Source organism: Periplaneta americana, chromosome 17 (genome assembly GCF_040183065.1).
Source record: "Periplaneta americana isolate PAMFEO1 chromosome 17, P.americana_PAMFEO1_priV1, whole genome shotgun sequence".
Taxonomy (NCBI): domain Eukaryota; kingdom Metazoa; phylum Arthropoda; class Insecta; order Blattodea; family Blattidae; genus Periplaneta; species Periplaneta americana.
The window spans coordinates 32,585,684-32,608,483 of record NC_091133.1 but is presented as its reverse complement, the minus strand read 5'-3'; the positions used below and the strand labels follow the sequence as shown (position 1 = coordinate 32,608,483).

The window sequence follows — 22,800 nt, the reverse complement described above, 5'->3', positions numbered from 1 at the left end:
AATTGTATGTCTTCAAAATTGATCTCAAAACGCATTCTGTCCATTTTTGTGAAAAGACTGCGCTAGTTTTTTTTTTTTATCCACTCATCTATGGACTAAGCGACTTTTCAAGTGACGTACACAGTAACATACACTTTTACACAGGGACATCATTTTATTTTTACTTCAATTTTTATTGTGCCTGAAGTTTTGAATGTACTTCACTCCCACCCCTCTACTAGTAACCTTCCAGCCGTTTTCCACACAGAACCAAGGCCGCCTATGCGGTCATAGTAAGCAATACTGAGTTAATGAGTATGGTACGTTCCAGAAATATGTTCGCGTTTTCCAGTGACGAAAGAGCTTTCAATATTGAATCATATTTTCGCACAGGTACTGTCGTTTCATTTGCCTACGTCGCATCCCGGTTTCCCCCACTCGCTTCTGCTCGTCCCTCTGTAAAGGCTAGTGGCTGAGCTGTCTTAGCTTTTTTCTAAAAACATTAATTTCTGTTAGGAATTGGACGTCTACGTGATATTATGCAACTATTTAAAATAACTTAAATAAAAGGGTCTCGTTAAGTAATTAACAATCACATGATTTTCCCCCTTTCTACGATCCTACTACATAACCACTTGGACGGACAGTAGATAGCACGTCTGAGCAACTTTATCTTTTGGGATCGGAAGAAGTGAAGATTGAATTTAAAGTACGTAAGGTATTCTTTTATAGAGTAGTTACAGAATTATTTCAACATGAGACCTAGTACGAAGACCGAAACTGGTAATTGGAATTAGGTACAATAGTGTATAGTGCGATAATATGCACAAAAGAACTTAAGCCTGTATCGAAATGAAGGGCCACCATTTTAAAAAATGTGTTTAAATATCCATATTATGATTATTTTTCAATTTAACTTCATTCTCTATATTGTACGCTAATGTGCTGTAGACAGTATAATTTACACTGCATAATGAATACGTCCGAATGGATAGCTCAGTTCGTGAGTAAAAACATTTATTGTTACTACATTAGTGTATTTTGATTAAACAAAAACCTAATGAAAATTATCAAATTCAGAATCGCGATATTTCCTAGTTTACGTAACTACTTTTCTTCCCTCCTATACCTAGTAAAATGATTTGTATGTATTTTACGCAGTATCATCGAACTCCAGTCGTGGAAGGGGGTAGCAAACTGTTTCCGGTTCTCAATCGTTAATCCAAAGGTATAGCCAGGTTAATATTAGGAATAATAGTAAAAATAAAATGATGTCCCTGTACAAGGATTGGCGTGTTATGGAAAGAAATAAGCTCAAAATATAATGATAGAGGTCTCAACCATAATCATATATACTGTATTTATAAATCATAGAAATGGTCACATGGACTGAGCAAGTTTTGAGATCACACTCTTCAATTACGTTTGGTTCGAGAAAGAAATTATTTCCATAGACATGATTTCAACTGGAAACTTGTTTACTGAAATATTTTATGGATTATATCCAGTAATTACTTTTCAAAATTATCATATTAGACCAGCCTTGTCAAAATCAAGAGCATTTTATGACCTTGAAAAAGGACACGGCCAGGGGATTGACAAGGTGATTCGTGTAGAAACCGGCTGATTGCAGAGGGAAAGGAAATCAATGGTGTACAAACAGTAGGCGGACGTCATGCGTGTAGACGAAATGTGTTATGAACAACAGAATTTCTAAATACGTAGATATTCATGGTTATTTTCTACATTGCTTTTGTAAAATTATTAGTAATAGTTGAATAAGACACGATTAAAATTAGTACCATAAATAAGCAACTTTCTCTCAAAAAGCATAATGCCACATTATAACATAACAGGCACTTTAAAGTAACACTGTGTTCAACATTCAGTTATATATATTTGTCTTACCTAAAATTTAAATTGTGTTTCTTTCACCGATTTAAAAATATAGTGATAGTTCTTCTGAAAATATTTTTATTTATAGCACGAATAAAAGCTTCAAGCTGCGAGATGTCACTCACATAGACTACATAAGCCATTCTGATGTCAATTTACTAACATAATCCTATAGGCCTATTATATTGTACAATTACAAAAAAAATGCATAGTTGATAATTCAGAATGTTTCTTAATAATTGGTGCACAATATACAGGGTTAGTTAAAAGTCCAGCACCACCTAAATAACTTTTGAAGCATACGGTTCATGACATGAAACTTGGTACGTGAGGATAATCATATACTAAGAACTCAATATTGGTATTACCGAGTTTTTTCTACTTCCGGTTTAACCGGAAGTAACGCCAACTCTCTTATTTTAAATGGAACACCCAATATATATATATATATATATATATATATTTGAATAAAACTCATTAAGAGCTTTTCAAAAATTATCCATTTAAAATAAGAGAGTTGGAGTTACTTCCGGTTAAACCGAAAGTAGAAAAAACTCGGTAATACCATTATTGAGTTCTTAGCATATGGTTATCCTCACATACCAAGTTTCATATCACTGAACCGTATGCTTCAAAAGTTGTTTAGGAGGTTCATTTAATATTTTAATATTCGATACACTTTTCAGTTTTCTTGACTTAGCAACACTGAATTTGTATAGAAGTATCAAGTGTGGGTAATTTTTGAAAAGCTCTTAATGAGTTTTATTCAAAAATAAAATATATATATATATATATATATATATATATATATATATATATATATATATTGGGTGTTCCATTTAAAATAAGAGAGTTGGCGTTACTTCCGGTTAAACCGGAAGTAGAAAAAACTCGGTAATACCATAATTGAGTTCTTAGTATATGGTTATCCCCACATACCAAGTTTCATGTCACTGAACCACATGCTTCAAAAGCTATTTAGGTGGTGCGGGACTTTTAACTAATCCTTGTATATCATTTAACGTGTATGTATATTTCAATGATAGTTCAAGAAAATTAAACTACGAATGGCAATACAATTGACAGTAGAACAAAACAAAATCAATAAAATACGAATAAAAACAACACCTGAAAGTTGTGAGTCACATTATATGACAGCAATTTTGTACTTTTTTTACTTGATTCTATGTTGTTCCGTTCTAGTTGTGTCTGCCTTCTACTACGGTACGAGTACATGATATAGCAAGGACTAATATAGGTCTCCTCTTTTCTTTAACAATATTCACATTTTTGTAGTGTAGAAACCGAATTAAAATGAACCAGGAGCGAACTGCAACTGCATTCTACCATAGGAACAGACAGACAGAACGGAGTTCTCTAACTTCCAGAAGTGATACAATGCTTTTAAGGGCGTGTAAAGTCTTGCTGTAAAAGCGCTAGAAATTTATGTAAGGGCATGGCACTTTGAGCAAGAGAAGTTATTCTTTGTCGAAATTCAGTGTGGGCGAGCAATGGCTCATAAATTTTATTGGAGTTGTATATCATGGACAGAGTTCTTTTATGAATCCGAGATAAGAGACCAGAATTTTACTTCCTTTCCGTACTATAGCGGCGCAGACGGTGTTGATGAAGAATCTGTAACAAATTAAAAATAATCTTAATCAACAACAGAAGAGGGAATCTAACCTAGGACCCTTATTAATACTCGCTGGCACTCTTTTTATTATAGGCATATTAATTTTGTTCTCTACGGCGAAGCAAAATTTGCAAGACTAAACTTAACTTTCCGCGTCGAGTAATGAAAGACTAACAATGGCTGTATACACTTGCCACTTCATTGCCGTGCGATACAGTATAAAATTAAAAAATTTAAATTAGAAACACCGTTAGTTTTCGTAGGCTTTCGCATATATACTGGAGAAAGCAATTACTGGTTTGCTTAAAATACGTCGTTCCGCTTTTACGATGTACGCAGTCTTGTCTACGGAAAAAAACTACCTTCGAGAAGTTAACGGTACATATACAAACGATATATGTATGTAATTTATTCGTACTTATATAGATCCATACATCCATCCGTCTGTGGGCCTACATATACGCATGCATGTATGTACGTATGTACATACATACATACATACATACATACATCCATCCGTCTGTGGGCCTACATATACGCATGCATGTATGTACGTATGTACATACATACATACATACATACATACATACATACATACATACATACGTACATAATTACCCTACACATATACACACATTTACGCATTAGGTTAGTCTACACACGTACACTTATACATTAATTCATTGAATTATTTATTTATTACTTCATTAAATCATTGATTCATTGAATCATTTATTTATTACTTCACTGAATCATTGATTCATTTTATCTGTTCGGCAAGCAGTCTGATCTAGAGCTAGCGAGCGGGACTCGTAGTCTTGCATAAATACTATTTCGTCATCATCAATACTATCGAGACTATATACTCATAAGAGGGCAGAGGACATAACGTCGTTAAATAACGGATTGAAAATACTCGTCTACTTTAAAAACATAGTATAATATTCAAAAGTACCATCAGCCATCAACAGCCAGGCTAATGACCCAGAATCCTCACGAGACAAATTATGTAAATGAAGTGTCTTTGCTGCATTAAATAAATAAATAAATAAACACAAATAAATAAATAAACAAAGAAATAAAGAAATAAATAAATATATAAACGAACGAACAAACAAACAAGCGAAGAAAGAAACGAACCAATGAACGAATAAATAAGTAAATAAATGAACAAATAAATAAACAAATGAACGAATAAATAAATAAACAAACGAATAAATAAATAAGCAAATAAGCAAATGAACGAAGATATAAATGAACGAGTAAATAAATAAACAAATAAGCAAATAAAGAAATAAACAAATAAGCGAATAAACAAATAAACAAATAAATAAATAAGCAAATAATCAAATGAACAAATAAGCAAACAAATAAACAAGGAACCACAAAAATAAACATATAAACAAAGAAATGAATGAATGAGTGAATGAATGAATGAATGAATTAATTATTTAATTAATTAATAGGAGTGAAATTCTACAAAGTGCTATGAAGTCCATCGCATTGCAGTACTGATTATGAGAACTTATGTTTGTTTGTAATATTCGTTATAGCGTTGAAAGAGAACTAAGGATTAGAATTCCCAGTCTATGTTCACTTGTCTTCACTCTTACTAATGTCAGATCGTAATGTATTGTAACAGCGAGACATTCCTGTGGCAACAAGACGTGCTAGGAATTACTGTGTTACAATACCTAATTGCCTCATAAGTGGTGCTATATTTGTATCACTTGTTAGTTTCAGATCTGTGTTCTGACAGTTGACTAAACAACAACAACATACATAGACGAAAAATTAGTTAACAGTGATGGTTGCCATGGTCGGCAAAACTAATCTCACGTATATTTTAGACGTGTATAAATAAGACTTCGAGTGATGCTATAATTTAAAATAAAACTTGCCTTAGGCCTACATGTGCAAATTCCACACAAAGTCTGCATGGCCATACATTAAACATTACAATAAAAATTCCACATACTCGGGGTACACTATCAGCAGCATTCCTGTTTAGACTACAGATCCTCACTTACAGGCCACGCGAGGGCGCATAGAAGATAATCACGTTAGGGGCGCGAAGAAATAGTCAAAGAATGATTTGTTAATCTGTTTTATTTAAAATGCAAAATTTCAATGAATTTTGAAAATATATTTCATGTGTTTAAATAGGGGTATGTTTGACTCCCAACTGTTGTCATGAGATTCAAACAGCCTTTTGAGTATTAGCAGATCAGTATGTGTGATCGGTCTTGTATAATACTTGTATAATAAAATCAATCTAAGATGAAGTATTTTATTAATTTTTGTGGTCTACTTTCTGTAATTAAAATTTAAAAAGTATAACTTTGTGGGAGTCTTAAGTGATGCCACGACACACTTCATGAAAGAGATTCGAACAAAAGCTTTAAATATGTATTATATGTCATTCTCGTGTTAACTTTTACTGTACCTGGTTAACATGTTTCGGCCTGCTATTGGCCTTCTTCAGAACTGAAGACCTCCAGTTCTGAAGAAGCCAATAACAGGCCAAAACATGTTAATCAGATACAGTAAAATTTAACCCGAAAAAGATATATAATACATTTTTCTAAGTGATATAGTATTAAAAGTTGTGTAATCAAGATGAATAAAAAGCTTTAACATTTTCTTTAATTTCCCATGCAGTCTAATTTCATTTTCGCTCATGATTGATAACTTATGAGCTAAGATGTTAACTTACTTTAGGAGTAATGTTGTCCTAGTCATAATGCATGAGAGCCAGTGTTTTTCAGTGTTTAAAAATGTTTTTATAGTTTAGTTAACAACGCTATATCAATTGCGAGGTTATCAGTGAATTGGGTAATAGTGAGATGGAAATTGGCGAGATGAAACCATCGGTAGCATCCATTTGGGGAAATATTAGAAAGAAAAATCAACCAGGTAATCAACCAAAGAAGGATTCGAACCCAAGAACAGTCTCAGATTTCGAGTTTAGCTCGCTGTCCCGGAGCTACACCTATAGCTTTTTCAGTCGTTTTTCATAAGAAAAATGAAGAAAGACAATGAAGAGAGCAAAGTACCAAATTGTGAGGAATACGACATTCAAACGACAGTGAGAAATGTACATAGAAGCGGAGTTGGACGAGAAAAAGAAAGGGGTAATGTTGAGAGTGATAATAGTAGTGGAATCTATTCTGGCTGACAGTCTAGGAGTTCCCGTGACTGTGAAAACGCCGGAAGCAGTTTTGTTGCTCTATCTAGTCATTATCAACTTTCACGAAAGGACTCACTTGTGCAAGTTTTGCTTTACATTTGTTTACGTATAAACAGTGAGGGAAGTGTGACGGTATGCGACGGTATGGAATACCGCCACTGTTTTCTATGGCCAGGAAACATACCGTTAGTGAAAAATGACATACCGTCACTGAAAAAATATGATCGTAAAATTTTGTTTATACATTTCTTCACAGCAAAGAATACTATCTGTTTGCTCGTAAATTTAAACCACAATTTTCTGGAACTGTATTGAGTGTGTATTTTGACACGATTATTTGATAAGCTCAACCCAACCCAGTGGCGTAGACAGCGGGTGGGCCATGTAGGCCCAGGCCCATCCAAATATTTTGCGAATTTTTCCTTTTTTGGGGGGGGGCACTCAACATTAAAAATAAACCATGGATCTAGAGCAATAGTTACAATCGAGAAAAAAATGCGTTAAAAAATGTAATTTTGTTTTGTAGATTGTTGTTTCCAAACTCCCGATACAAGGAGCCTGATTAACTATAACTCATATTTAACCTTGTTTTATTTAAGTGGTAAGATATGAGTCATTGACTATTACCGATTTATCATTTAACGTGGTTTACATAATTTACTAGTAGACGAAGCTAGGGACGAAGGGATGAAAGAACAGCTGTCCATTTGTTTCCAATATGTTGATGGCGTGCACACATTACAAGAGCGATTTATTGGCTTCATTGAGTTAAAACAACTGAACGCCGCATTTCTTGCAAATACAATAGAGGATAGGCTAAAATGTCTTGGACTTGATATTAAGAAATGTGTTTCTCAGGCCTACAATGGTGCTTCGGTGATGTCGGGTCATATAAGTGAAGTACAAGTAAAAATAAGGGAGATTGCTAATACCGGTAATCCTTGCCCTTATAACATTGTTATGCTGATAGACTCAATTTGGTGTTGGTAGATGTTTGTAAAAATATTGAAGGGATTGGTCATTTGATTGAACTGTTAGAACCTATTTACTCATTTCAATCATACAGCACCTTAAGACATGACGTCTTTATACAAGTTCAAACTGATAAAGGTTTGAAAATTTTCGAAATTCCACAACACTGCGATACAAGATGGGCTTCAAAATATATGACCGTTCATTTCTTAAAGAGCCGATTTAACTATGTTAGATTGGGCCTAAAAAGTTGTTTGACAACGATAATAAAGGTAGATGTGGAAGCTACTGGATTGTTACAACAGTTAAAAAATTTGACACCCTATTTTATTTGGTATGTTTAGACGATATTGTTGCTCTTGGAAATTCATTATCGGAAGCACTTCAGTCTCAAAAAATGGATATTAGTAAATGTTCGTCCCTCATTAAGGCAAACGATAGGAAACTTTTCAAAGCTCCGAAACGAAGAAAATTCGAGGAATTTTATTCCAGCATTGTTGTATCAGTGTCTCTGCACAAGAAAAAAGAAATAATCGATCTCTGGTAACAGACTATTTCGTAACTAATGATGGTGGTGCTGCACTGAAGAGTTTCGAGTCAAAGCAACAAGATAAGGTTTTCTTGAGAGCAAGTTAATATAATATTCTTGATAATGTCATATCAGAAATGAAAAGACGGTTTGAAGAAAATTCTGTTTTCTGTGAAGCAGTATCAGCTTTTCTGATTTCATGAACTTCAAGACGCTGCAAGAACTGGCTGACTTGTATGGATCTTGAAATTGCGTGTTAAACATAAATAATGAAGGTCTAGGAAAATAGTATTCCCTAGTGAAATCAATGAATATCAAATAAAAAATTGTGTGTGACCTGTATTCTAAACTACAGAACATGAGCATGTGGGATTTTAGCGCCTACTCCAAGTTTTACAAATTATACACATTCGTCCCATCATAACTGCATCCGCAGAAAGGACTTTTTCTGCATTACGACGAACAAAAACTTAGACTAGGACAGCCATATCAAGCACAAAGCTTTGTAATCTAGCAATTTTATCCATCGAGAGGGAGAAAAGTTGGGATTTGTTGCAGGATCCATCATCAGTGATTGACAGATTCGTTGCTAGGAAATGCGACAGCTCCAGTTCACCTTATGAAGCGTTTGTATAGGATGTCTTGCATGATTGTTTATCATAATTTTGCGTGTTATTAAATGAGACTTCCGGGAATGAGTTTCAAAATAGTTGACAGCGGCGGCGTTGGCAGGAGATGGGTCAGGAACTTTCTAAATTCCGCATATCTGGCCCACCCAAAATAATTAGACTGGCTAGGCCACTGCTCAACCCCTGGAATGCTTACAACGGTAATATTTCAAGTATAGAAGGCTATGGTCTGTGGCTTGTGGCGGCCATTGTTGTCAATTTAGTGACTATGTCATTTTTGTTGAATTTTTTATTAACAATTAAGTAAGGCACTTTGAAGATTTAACATTACTTTAAATGATAAGTCTCAATGGACATTGCAAAATAATCTAGTAAATAACTGAAGTAACTTGAAATTATTTTATTAAGAAATGTAATGTGTTACGTAAGCTTCAAAGATTCGTGTTGCTGACTGCACGAATCAACTTATTGTAAACATCATTTATGTCTATGTTGTAAGGGAGAGGGTATGCCTTTTTTTAAATCGAGATATGCCAGAGGAAAATCTTGGGGTAACATACCGCTTCTGGTTTTTTCCCACTTCCCTCACTAAGTATACAGTCGGACACTAAAGTCTACATACACCCCCATTTTTTAGCATATTTTGTACAACCTTGAATGCACAGATGTTAACGTGAAACTCTATGTCTGCGTCCACTTCCATAACAACAAAAACCAAGGTATTCAGACCAGTATCTTGCACTACAAGCTTGTTAGATGCAACTGCTTGTGTTTACTGAAGTACAGAAGTGAACATACACTGCGATTCTTTCGCCAGTTGTAGGAGAGACGTTGCAGTGAACACAGTGAAATTGGTGCAGTTTGTTAAAACAGTAGATGTGTATTACAATACATGATTTAATCGCGTATCATGGATCCAAAAAGAACTGAAATACCAGTGGAGGTAAGAAAAAATATAATTGAGCTCAATAAAAAGGACTTTTTACTGCGCAAAATTGGGGAAATTGTTAGAAGGAGCCGTGCAAGTGTCCAGACCGTAATAAGGAACTACAATGATCGAGGAAGTGTACAAAACAAAGCCAGATGTGGAAGACCAACAAAGTTATCTAACAGGGAGCAACGACACATCATTAGAAAAGTGAATTCAGATACCAAAATTACAGCTACGGAGTTGGCGGTAGATGTCGCAAATACTAGTGGAAATATTGTTCATCCCATCACAGTACGAAGACTTTTGCAAAAAGCATGAGTTTCAAAGTAGAATAGCAAGGAAAAAACCATTCATAAGCATTGTAAATGAACAGAAGAGCCTAGAATTTGCAACTCTGCATCGAAGTAAAGATTCCACATACTGGAATACAGTGCTTTTCGCGGATGAGAGTAAATTCAACATATTTCAATGTGATGGAAAGCAAAAGGTGTGGCGAAAAAGGAATGAAAGTTTGAAAATGAAAAATCATGTTCCATCAGTGAAGCATGGTGGTGGAAATATTCTTGTATGGGGTTGCATGTCTGGAGCTGGGGTTGGGAATTTAGTATTTATTGAGGACATTATGGATAAATGGAAGTATCTCACCATATTAAAAGAGAATTGAAACAATCTGTTGAGAAACTGGGACTAGGAACAGACTGGGTGTTTCAGCAAGACAATGACCCCAAGCATACGGCCATTGTAAAAGAATGGCTAATTTATAATGTACCAAAACAGTTGCATTCGCCTCCCCAGTCACCAGACATCGACCCAATTGAACATCTTTGAGGAGAACTAAAGCAGAGGATAAAAAAATACAAAAGCAAAAGCAAGAAGGATTTGAAAGCTACCGTAGTGAAAGAGTGGAATAAATTTATATCAGCGGACACAAAAAAATAGGTGGAATCTATGCCTCAACGTTTGGAAGCTGTGATAGAAGCAAAAGGTGGAATTACAAAATATTAAATGGTGCCTGAAAGTGAAAATAATCAAAATGTATGTTGACTTTTGTACCTGAACGGTTTTTCTTTTATGTGCTTAAGATGATATTATATGAAACTGTTATTAATCATGCAGTATATATATGTTGTTTTTCATTTCCTAAAATGTCTGTTTATGTCACAGAAAGTGAATACATAATATTTTCTTTATTGATTTTGAATTTAAGTGTCATTTTTAGGGTGTATGTAGACTTTTGTGTCCGACTGTAGATTATAAACAGGTATAAACATGTTAACAGCTTGTTATTATTATGTTTATATAGACTTTATTTTGTCAACACTAGATAAGAATAGTTATCATATCGGCGTCATATAATCTTGTAGCGCAGCTACTATTTATTGTGGAACATTTTTATAGGTTGGATAGTGCAATAAATAAAATTGTAAGGGACTTTATAGCATTTCAACGTTAAAAATTCTCCCAAAAAGTTAATAAGTAATATTGTACAAAATTTAAAACAACAGCATCCGCTTGAATTCTAAAAAGTGCGTTTCAACACAAGATAATTTTAATAAATGAAGATAATATAAAGCGAGTGGGAGAAACTCTAAAAAACTAATTACTTTTCTTTCGCAGTGTCTTCACGTATAAAGCAGCACGGAAAATTCTCCTGAAACGTTTGAAAATATTTCCATATGAAATCCAGATTTATTAAGTAAAGCGAATGAAAAATGACTAGGTTTAAATAGTCAATTTTCCGCTTTATTCGACACAAATGTGGACACCATATAGAATTTAGTGAATGGAAGAGACACAACTAAAACAACATAATATGGGGGAACAATCACGGAGACATTCCGCAGAATCCGTAGTAATAAACATTTCGATAGACACATTCTTATCTCACCGACACTGGATAAGCCCTAATGTTCAGAGAAGGCTGTAAACACAGCTCGTTATGAAACACTGTTGTAAGATAAAGAAGTGTGATAATTCAATTTAATTACTTTAACCAGTTATGTGATGCAGATCTCATAATGCCAATAAATTTCTGGGCATTTTGCTCAATAAATTAAGCGGAAGTGTTATATTTAACTGTTGTTCAACTAATTTTGATACTAAATGGTTTTGGAAACTTTTTTTCCCGAATATTAATATTTACGATTATACTGTAGATATCCTGTAAGGTTACTTGTAAAGGCTGGTTCACAATAAACCGGGAACGGAAACGGCAACGAGAACGAGAACGGAAATAATGTTAAAATAAATGTATTTAAATGTGAGGATTCACAATTACCTATTGTGAACGCTCACATTTAAATACATTTATTTTAAAATTATTTCCGTCCTCGTTCTCGTTGCCGTTTCCGTACCCGGTTTATTGTGAACCAGCCTTAAGTATTGTCAAGTGTAACATGTACGCAAAAGACTGAGCTCTTTATAAAGAAATTATCACCACAATATTCTACGTGTTACAATGAGCAATTTTCTTGAACATTTGTGGTTAGTTATTCAGGTGGTTGACTTTTTTTTTTGGGTTATAATTATTGTGACGCAGTTTCAATTGCGCGGTTATGAAGTATCCGTGAAATTGACGATAGGGAGGTGAGTCCGAAGATTCGTCATGGAATTATCTAACATTCATTTTATAGTTGGGGAAAACGTCGGAGTAAGTCCAACATAAAATCAATCCCTGCGGAATTCGAACCAACACCCGATCGCAGCCTAGGAGCACGAATCCCGTTCACTACTCCTAGACAAATCCGATGACTCAGCCAAGTGAATGGTGGTAATGTTCAGGGGTGAGCAAGACCTTCCTGTGATCTTACCAGAGTCTAATATATACAATCACGAAGCTGAATACGTAGTAAATATGCATCCATAGATAGTTGCTAATCACTAGGGTCGCTAATAACGCCTCAATACAGACAATGCGAAATAGTACCGGCATAGTCTATTCTTCCTAGCACCCTCACAACTCAAGCTAAGTGACTGTAGCCTATATACTAGACTGTGATCTTACGATGTGCCGTGGCTGATCATCAATGGATATTGAAGGGGAATATAGGTTTAAATCTGAGATGGACTTTCGTGTTGATACATTAGTATAAATTAACCATTATGAAACAAACTCTCTTTCTGATGCCTCATTCTTTCCATTCTGGCACAGCTCACATGCCAGGTTTCGCCCCATCTGTACATCCTTATCTGTTGTCTTATATCTTGCATCAGTTGTTGACTTACTTTATTGATATTAAATGCTTTATTTTATTTTGATCAATAAATATAAATAATATTATTAAATCCTAAAATGTACACGAATAATTCGACGGTGTTTGGGTAAAGGGACATAAGTCGTAAAAGTGAGTTTTGAGTTAATTAAAATTAAACATCGGACCTTATTGCAAGTACTTTTCTACAGAAATAAAACACATCAAATGCTAGTATTGTTTTGTTTTTTTGCATACCCACTTGTAGAATTCAACTTGTGTATCCGCCTGAGGGACATAATTACATTTGCACAAAAAAATGACCTTTACCTGAACACCATCGAATTATTATGTGCCTAATATTGACTAAATTATTACCGCAGAGCTTTCATCTCATTCATCTAGCTTAATGTTTGTCATTATTAAAATAAATAAAGAAGATTTTCATGTGTATTTGTAAATTAATAAAACAATCAATTTATACTTGAGTTTCATGGCGTGTTGAAGATTTCTGACATTTCTTCCTCTACGTCAGTTTGTCATTATACTGTACGATTGAAGATCACGTGGGTCTAGTCTTAAAGCATCAATCAAGTAAAAATCTGTTACCTTAACGCACGAATCTCCTCGTTTTGGAAATGCTCACATGAATAGGTTGAACCAAACACATACAAAGTGAACGTCTTGCAAATAAACTCAATTCAGGGATAGCCACATCGAATAAAGACCTACTTACAGTACTTAAATTTAGATCTGATACCGATTAAGTGTAAGGTAGGAGAGAGAGAGAGTTAGTAGAGAGGAGGGTAGCATGTGATTGTTCCCCTCGCCAGACTTACTGTGCAGCGGGACGTCCTACACTACACATAGACCTGACTACACTGAATTCCGCTTCACAACTAACCCAATAGTGAGCACGTCTAGCTATGAAACGAGAGGACTCGGGTTCAAATCCTGATTTGGTCAAATTACACGGTTGGGGTTTTCCCCAGAAAACAGGAAAGATTCGAGAATGCTAGGTTTGCAATGAAAGACCTGCCCATGGGGAGAACACGTATGTGTGTGTACACGCGTGCGTATGACTACAATTGAATGTGATGTTACGACGTATCGCTCCGAAGATCGACAGTTTCTCGTTCCTGATCACGTTGAAAATATTTTCCGTCGGAAAAGTGTTTGCGTTATTTTATTTTAAAACTGGTGTTAAAAATAGAATTATCAATCCTTTCTTAATAGTCGTGTATATTTGCATATTTTTTTTAATTTAATTTTTTTGTGATGTGTACAACATATTATTACTACACAAATTAGCTTGCTTTCATCGAAAGTATAATATAAAACCGCTGATATGAAAATTATTTCGAAACTTAATTTACATTCTGTGAAAGTGTCAATAAACCTCATACATATTATTGTCATTTTAATTTCCGGAATAGCTTCGAGTATCTGTGTACCAACAACGCCAGTTACGCTACGTTGCAATCCCAACACAATTTGAGGGTTAAATTAACTTGTTCAAAGTCGTGCATTTAGAAATATGTTTTGCTTGCTTTATGCGATTAGTAGACTGGATGAGTTCGCTATTAGATACTCGTGAGAAACAGTGGATTAAAATAATTATACAGAACTATTTCCGAGTGTTTGCAACAAATATCAAGTTATTTCGGACGTTTTACGTGTACGCTGTTATAACACTGTTATAGAAAATATACTCCATAGGTATTGGTCAGTCGTTGTAAGAGGGACGAAATGTAATATTTGTCAGGTTACTCAAGACGGAAGCTTAGGGCTGAGAAACTTGAACACCAAATAATAATAATAATAATAATAATAATAATAATAATAATAATAATAATAATAATAATAATAATAATAATAATAATAATACTAATAGGCCTACTACTCCTCCTCCTACTACTACTACTACTACTACTACTACTACTACTAATAATAATAATAATAATAATAATAATAATAATACAGTAGAGCATCGATTATGCGAAACAATTGGGGACGGGGGGTGTTCGGATAACTGATTTGACGGATAATCGATCATTTACTAAAACATATTGTACCGGTGTCATAGGAACAGTATGAAACAAAGAAACACTGATATTAAACACAAAACTGTACATACAGTAACATATATTTTTTATCACACGTCTTACAAATAACACAGAGAACTGGCTAGCCTAGTTTGACAAGTTCAAAATGGTCGTTAAAATAGGCCTACAGTTCAGGAAAAGATGTCCATTTTTTTTTCTTCAGAGCTGAGACTTTTTTTGCCGCTAAATCTCGCAAACAGCGCTAGCGAAACTTCTACACAGCGCGAACAAATTTGAATTTGTCGACTGGAACGCTTTCGGTTAACCGTTGTTTCGATTGATCGGTATTCGGATCATCGATGCTCTACTATAATAATAATAATAATAATAATAATAATAATAATAATAATAAAATACTTTATTTCCAGAAGAAAGATACATATTGCTCTTTATATAAAAACATTCTAACACTCCCAGAATGAGTAAGTTACGTAGTCGTGCTCAGGGCGCATTATACATAATGTTAAGATATTTGATTAAATAACGAAGTAAAGAGTAAAAAAAAGAAGAAAAAACACAGATATTACATTAATTGAACATTAAATTTTCTCTCTAAAAGCAATTTCTAATTGATTTTTTTAAATAAGGAGCATTAGCAAATTGTATGTTTGGGAATTTAGCTATTATCATGTTATAAAGCCTTGAACCGAAGTTGCTACTATGATTATATGCTACAGTTGTGGTACGGTTAGGTACTGTCAAGCATAATATGTTGTCTGATCTTTTGGTTTTATATTTATGGGAATATAAATTAAATATATTTCGCTTTTTATGTACGAAATTTATAATACATTGTTATAAATTTGGTGGAAGTCAGATAGTTTAAATTCTGAATACAACAGTTCTGAAGGATAATGAAGAAGTTTATTAAGGCATATTTTTATTATCCTTCTCTGTATCAGAGTTATTGGCATGAGGGAGGTACTATAAGCACTACCCCATCTTATAATGTAGTATTGTAATATAGCTTGTACTAATTCGAGGTAAATTAGTCGTAAAGTATGGACAGTCAAATAATTCGTATATTTTCATAGAGACAGAATTTGTCATAGAAACTTCTTTTAGGGCTACTTGGTTTTCTTTTCTTCAGTAGAATGAATGATAAAATGAATATTGGGACAAACCCCTTAAACTTTTACCACCCATACAGGTCAATTGTATTAGCCTACGTTCAGAATTTAATGTTCATATGAGCGAGAAATATGGTGACCAGTACAATTTGCACGGGTTCCTCTCGTTCAAGGGAAGATTTCTTTAAGTTGCATACTGTAAATTCACAACTCAGGTGTTCCAGCTTTCTTCCCTTCCAAAATAATTATTCTTGCTGGGGATTGCTATTGATCTCAAAATGTCAATTACCTTCGACTAGTTTTGAACCCGCGAATCTCGAATCCATTGTTAGCGGTAGATCACCGATGATAACATCCTTCGTTTTTTCGTTATTCGTTGGACATTGTTGGCAATTAACTGCCTTGTTTATTCCTTAGTATTTTCTGACACCAAATCTGACAGCATCATTTTCTGATCCTTTTCCTAATTGTACTACTTCTAATAATACTATTTTCTAAGTCTATATGTAGGCCTACTTTTAGGTTTTTTTTTTATGTAATTGCTGCTATTACGAATCAAATTTCTGCCACTAAAATGATCTTTAACTCTCATTTTCAGCTAATTTTTTAGAACAATAAAGCTGAGGTGGAATGATTATCACTTAAATCTACTTATATCGTTTGTCTGTGCGTGCTGTATTGTCTAGTGTACGTTTTAGTGCCCACACATTTGTCAGAATTCGTTCACTTGAACATCATCACTGTTTGAATATCCTAACGTCTTAAATAATTTTAGATTAACCATTTCAGTTACAGTATTTTCTAGTATTATTTTTCTGTAGCAGCGTAGTTTACCTCCAAATGCTTCTAATATAATTTTCATTGTAGATATTTCACGCCTGTTTCCTAGTCTGTGACATAAGTCACTTTCCATAAACCTTTTTTGATAATTTATTGACAACTTGCACTGGTTTATATCGATTTGATTTTTTTCTGTATGAATTATTGTAATGGGAGAAATACTTATGTCTCTTTTTCCAAGTGAGCAGGTGTTCCGTAAGTTGTCAATAAATTATCAAAAAAGGTTTGTGGAAACTGACTTATGTCACTTTTCCCAGGCACTGCAGAATTAATGGTACTGTAAACTGAAAAATATCATATTATATCCATAAGTGATGTTTCGCTACAAGACCTAAATTTCGTGAGGAACCTAATTTGAACAAAGGTGCACTTTTCGAGAATGTTATTTAGGAAACTTGTTATTGTTCCGTTATTTTATACCCCATCTGCTCATGATCTTGTATGTATGTTTATTTTATAGCATAGTCCTTTGAAAAATAATTACAAAGCTTCCACGTTATTGTGATGTAAATAGCGTGAGTGTAAATTCATGGTTACTCGACTCTTGAGTGCCATTGCATTTCTGCCATGCAAATTTGTTGTTTTAGGTATTCTGTTTACATTTTCAGTCTGAGTATATAAAATAAGCGAAATGCTTCTACTGTTTGTGTCTTAAGGCTTCGCATAAAACAGCCTTGAAAAATATAGTTGTGTCGCGGGGTAGAAGCTAAAAAGAGTAATTAAGTTTTCAAGAACCCAGTCTCTTGAGGTATAATAAGAATCCCTTACGCACTTACAAAAACATATGAATGAGGACTTCGTTAGTTGAATAGAAGAAGCAACGCGTTCCTATACTTATACATACAAAGGAAAGCAGAAGACAGAGGCAAGCTTGGTGAGAATGTGTGAGAGTGGCCGTCAATCCCACGTACGATGCGTAGAAGTGATAAAATTTCAAGGTAAATTATTATGTTTCTGTTTAAAACTCTCACAGGCACAGAGTTGCCAGATGTGGCTACTTGTCGCCATTCTGGCGTCTTTTATGTTGCTTATGACGATGGAAACTTCCACTTGGCGACCTGGCTACTTTTCTGGCGGCTTTAATGTTAAAATTATAAAATTAATTTAATTTAAGCATAATTTTTTTCACAAGACTGTGATCTACAGTATACGTAATATTCTTCAGAAAGTAAATATTCGTCAGTTATTGTAGTTCTGTTAATTTTCAATAGATGGCACGTTGCGTACAAAACTTCCCCAGATTCTGACACAGGGATCACCAAGGTGTATGATCTGTGATTTACAATGATGTTCCCTCCCTCCCTAATTTATTGTGATTGTCGGATGCAACAATGTCCAAGATTATTAACTTGTAATACACAAAACTTATTGGGCTAATATGAAATAATAATGTCACTACATAGTCCTACGTGCCACAGACATGTAATTATATAGATCCAATAACTTTGTCAAAATACACTATTTAATGGTTATTATTAGTTTAAATTGTCCGATTACTCACAAAACATTTTGCTTGAAATAATGCCATTTCATAAGCCTAAGTACTATAAATACGTACACATTAAATGACTTTGTTAAATTACTTTATGTAACACTGATATTTAGCTTATATGTTAATATCTATTGGTTATTACAACAGCATATTCATGATGCTCATTAAGAAGAAATGTTTTATGTAATAGGCATATGTTATGTACTGTAGGCTAGTAGGATTAATATTTGTAAACAACAGAATACAGGTTGAACAAACAGCAAAATGAAAGTATCACTGATGCACATCGTAACTGAATAATGCCATTTAATGATCCTGTATCTTTGTATTAAATAATATTAACAATAAAAGTGTTACAAGTTTATGAATGAATATAAATGATTATGTTTATGATTACACTGTAGACTTTTTTAAGTTTATTACTCCTTTCACTATCAACTTCAGAGTTAATTGGCTACTTTCTGGCGCCTTGTTGGTATATAGTTGGCGACATTGGTCTGGAGTCATCTGACAACCTGCACAGGTATACACAAATGTAAACCACTAGGGAGACGAAGAACTATAGGAAGACAAGAGAGGAGATTAACTGATCAAAATGTGTGAAGGCGAAACAAGCTAAATTATACCCAACTTAATGGCGATGATAAATTTAATGACATAATGTTCCCTTAGAATACTCAGCTTTAATTAGCGTCTTTCCTAAAAAAGAAAAGAGTGCAATTAATTTCTTAAGATTTGTAGATTATGTTAAGATTGTAAGTAAATCAATGATAGACAAGCCATATTAATGACACATCGATTTCGAAAGAACTTTTAGTTCAGAAGGATGCAAATGTAAAATTCATGTCCAGTTAAATTAAACATAATACTTACATGGGAGTTGTTGGTAAGGAATTGATACTGAATAAATTCAAACAGGCATTGAAGTAGCTATTGAGCAAGCCATAACAGAAGAATAGTGTAGTCTTTGGTGACGATGGTGATGACATAAGAAGAGTAAGGAAATCAAGGTGAAGAATTGAACAGAAAGAATTACAACTGGAATAAGGAGGAGAAATAAGAAGCAGAAGAGGGGTGTAAGAAAGGAAGCGGGAAAGGAAGACGTGATAGAAAAATAAGAGAAAAACGGAAAGAGGGATAGAGAATATGGGAGAAAGACGAAGAAGAGGAGAATAAAAATGAAGGAAAAAATTAGAAGATGAGGAAGATCTGGAGACAAAAGGGAAGAGGAAAATGGGAGAAGAAATAGGAGAAAGGAAAACCGGAATGTAAAATGGAAAAAGAATAAGAGAGTAAGTGGAAGATCAGAAGTGAGAGAGAATAGAAAAATGAGAATGAAGGTCGATAAGAAGAGAAAGAAGGAGGAAGAATGATAACAGAGGAAGGAGGCGGAAAAGGAAGGTAAACCAGGTATGGTCTGAAAGGAGAAATGCTAGTGACGAGTGGAAGGAGAATATAGAAAACAGGATGTGGAAAATTATCAAACAAGGGGAAGGAAAAAATCAGAGTAGAATACTGGTACTGTTGGATGCCAGCTGACTTTCGTCATTCGCCATTCGACTATTCCGAGAAATATTTTTCGTAATTCAAGTTCATCTTCCAGGAAGATAGAAGAAATAATAACTTTAAATAGACTACGGAGTTTACTTGCATTTATTTGGCAATTAATAATCGTCTCCTGTAGACGCTGAATGATGTTTGTACATGAAAATGCACTTAAATAAAAACAGCAGGTACAAAATTAAAACATTCCCCTTTGGAAGAAAGAACATTGTCCAAGATTTGCGATTATGCTCGTATAAGGTTATAAGAAATTTTAGTAGCAACTTAAGTAGTACAAATTATCATTTTAACTATTATATTATTTAAAGAAATAAATATCAAAGGTCCTTCAATAACTGTCTATTCAAATACAAAATATTACATTAGGTTACATGAACGTATCTTTGACTAGCGCTTTCGCTATTAAAATAGCATCTTCAGGTCAAACTTTGATCTATAAGCTGCATACATGTTTCTGCAAGCTTTAATTCCAAATACTTTTATGTATTAATTTTGAGACCTCATGAAGGTTTAACTGTTTTATATATATATATATATATATATATATATATATATATATATATATATATATTCGACTGTTATAAGTCAAATTTTATTTGTTTTTTATTATCATTGTAATTTTTATATATATTTTTTTATATTCTCACGTCATGTACCTTAATATATTTCGATGTTACTTGTCCATCTACGTCTTTATATGAAAAGCTTAATATCACGCAAGTTTGACCTGAAGATGCTATTTTAATAGCGAAAGCGCTAGTCAAAGATACGTTCATGTAACCTAATGTAATATTTTATATTTGAATAGACAGTTATTGAAGGACCTTTGATATTTATTTCTTTAAATTTGTTAACTTGTCGGACTAATATGCATTTCACATATTATATTATGTTCATTAAAATAAAAATAACTAGCACAGATGGGAGAAAGTAAGAATTAAAGTAGTTTTTATTTGTTTATTATTATTTTTGTCCTAATGAACTTGAACTACTGTAGGTGAGACTGACATAATGAAGAACATACAATAGAGTAAAGATTGGAAATATTGTGATACGTGTAATACTGTGATAGTTGTTTTTGAGAATGTATTACAATTTTACGGGGCGAGAGGAAGATCGGTTTTTTGTGTCAATATATTAAGGGAATGTTCGTGGACAAGTTTCTGCACAAACCGGCCCTTCACAATGGGATCCGGAATTTTCGTCACCAGGTGATTTCGTCACATATTACATTTTTCCACTGCACCATTTTGTCACCGATTCAATTTTGTCCGCCATATTTTGTCACCAAATCACTTTTGTCATCACCACATTTTGTCACCAATTTAATTTCCTCATCACTATTCGTCACCATAATTTTTCCTCCGTGTCGCTTCCCTTGATGATACTATATAAAACGTTATGGACGAGCTAACCTCAATCTTCGATTACTTTGAGGATAATTAAATCATGGGTCGTAGATGTGGCAGACGTAGGCAGCAGCCCATGTTCCCTCCAAATAAGTTACATGGAATTGTTACATTCGTACCAGGGAAAACCTGCCCAAGACAATAAATGCTTGCGAAGCGTGGCATAGGCGTCTCGATATTTTAATGGGAAAAGCACATCCCTCCTTCAATTGCTACAGTAGGGGACTGCAAGGATACATCAGAACATTGAGAAAGTAGAAGCAGGTCAGTCTCCACTCAGAAAAAAAAGAAGAAATACACGACCTTAGATAACAGAATTACACTAATTGTCGAAAGGTATGAAGCCTATAGAACAGAAAATAACATCCTTGGTTACCTGCGTGCCAAAGGTCACAATTTCAGTGGAAATGTTGGTTGAAACGCCATAAAAAGAGGATGAATGTATGCAACTTCAAAATCTGTGTTAATACAGAGCATTAAAATAATTATACAGTGGTTTTGGAATCATAATAAAACAGCTTAATGTAATTTTCTGCATTATTTTGATGACAAAATCCCCTCAGTATCAAAAGAGATGACAAAATGTATAAGATGACGAAATATCTTCTGTGACAAAATCTCCTTAGTGACAAAAATCATGATGACAAAATGTATTTTATGACCAAAAAACTAATGACGAAAAATAGGTGACGAAATTTCCGGTTACGAAATGCCCTAAACCCCTTCACAATGTTATTCGTATCACAATTTTACTATCCTTTACCCTTCATGTATTTGATTTTCTTTTCAAAGCAGGTACTGATGGTGAGGAACGTGACATATTAATAGATGTACGACTTACCCAAAATTGTGAATTCAGTAATAAAGTCCGTACTCTATAAATGATGGCGATGATATAATAATAATAATAATAATAATAATAATAATAATAATAACACCTCATTCAATGTAAATAATATTTACAATACCTACTTGTATTATAGCCTAGTTTTGCTGTTTATTTACTTAATCTAATTATATTTCTTTGAAATTTGTCTTCAGGTGTTTCCATTATTATATTATCAACAGAGATAGGAACGAAATGTATAATTTTGTAGTAATAAGGAAAAGTACTGGCTATATAATTATTTCATTCCTTCTGTTAATTTGTTCCAGGTGTGGATTACATGCATCCGGACTTGAAGTACAACTACGTAAGTACTGACATTTACATGTTAAGTTCAGGATTAGGCCTTAACAAGATAGGGCTATCAGTCTAGCTTATTTCAGGCACTAAATACACACAAGTGAACTGGCAGCATTAATTCAAACAATAACGCAACGTCACGCACAGAGCTAGCTATAAATTACCATATATTTTCAGGGAAT

The 22,800-nt window shown here is 33.9% G+C and overlaps 1 protein-coding gene across 1 annotated transcript in view; it reads left to right on the top strand.

Moving 5' to 3' along the window:
- amon (prohormone processing protease amontillado) overlaps window positions 1-22,800 on the top strand; it is a 637,284-nt gene that overhangs the window by 177,201 nt on the left and 437,283 nt on the right. Inside the window, exon 3 of the mRNA XM_069816284.1 lies at window positions 22,588-22,625. Within this exon, the coding sequence (XP_069672385.1) occupies window positions 22,588-22,625 (38 nt within the window). The remainder of the gene's footprint in view (window positions 1-22,587; window positions 22,626-22,800) is intronic.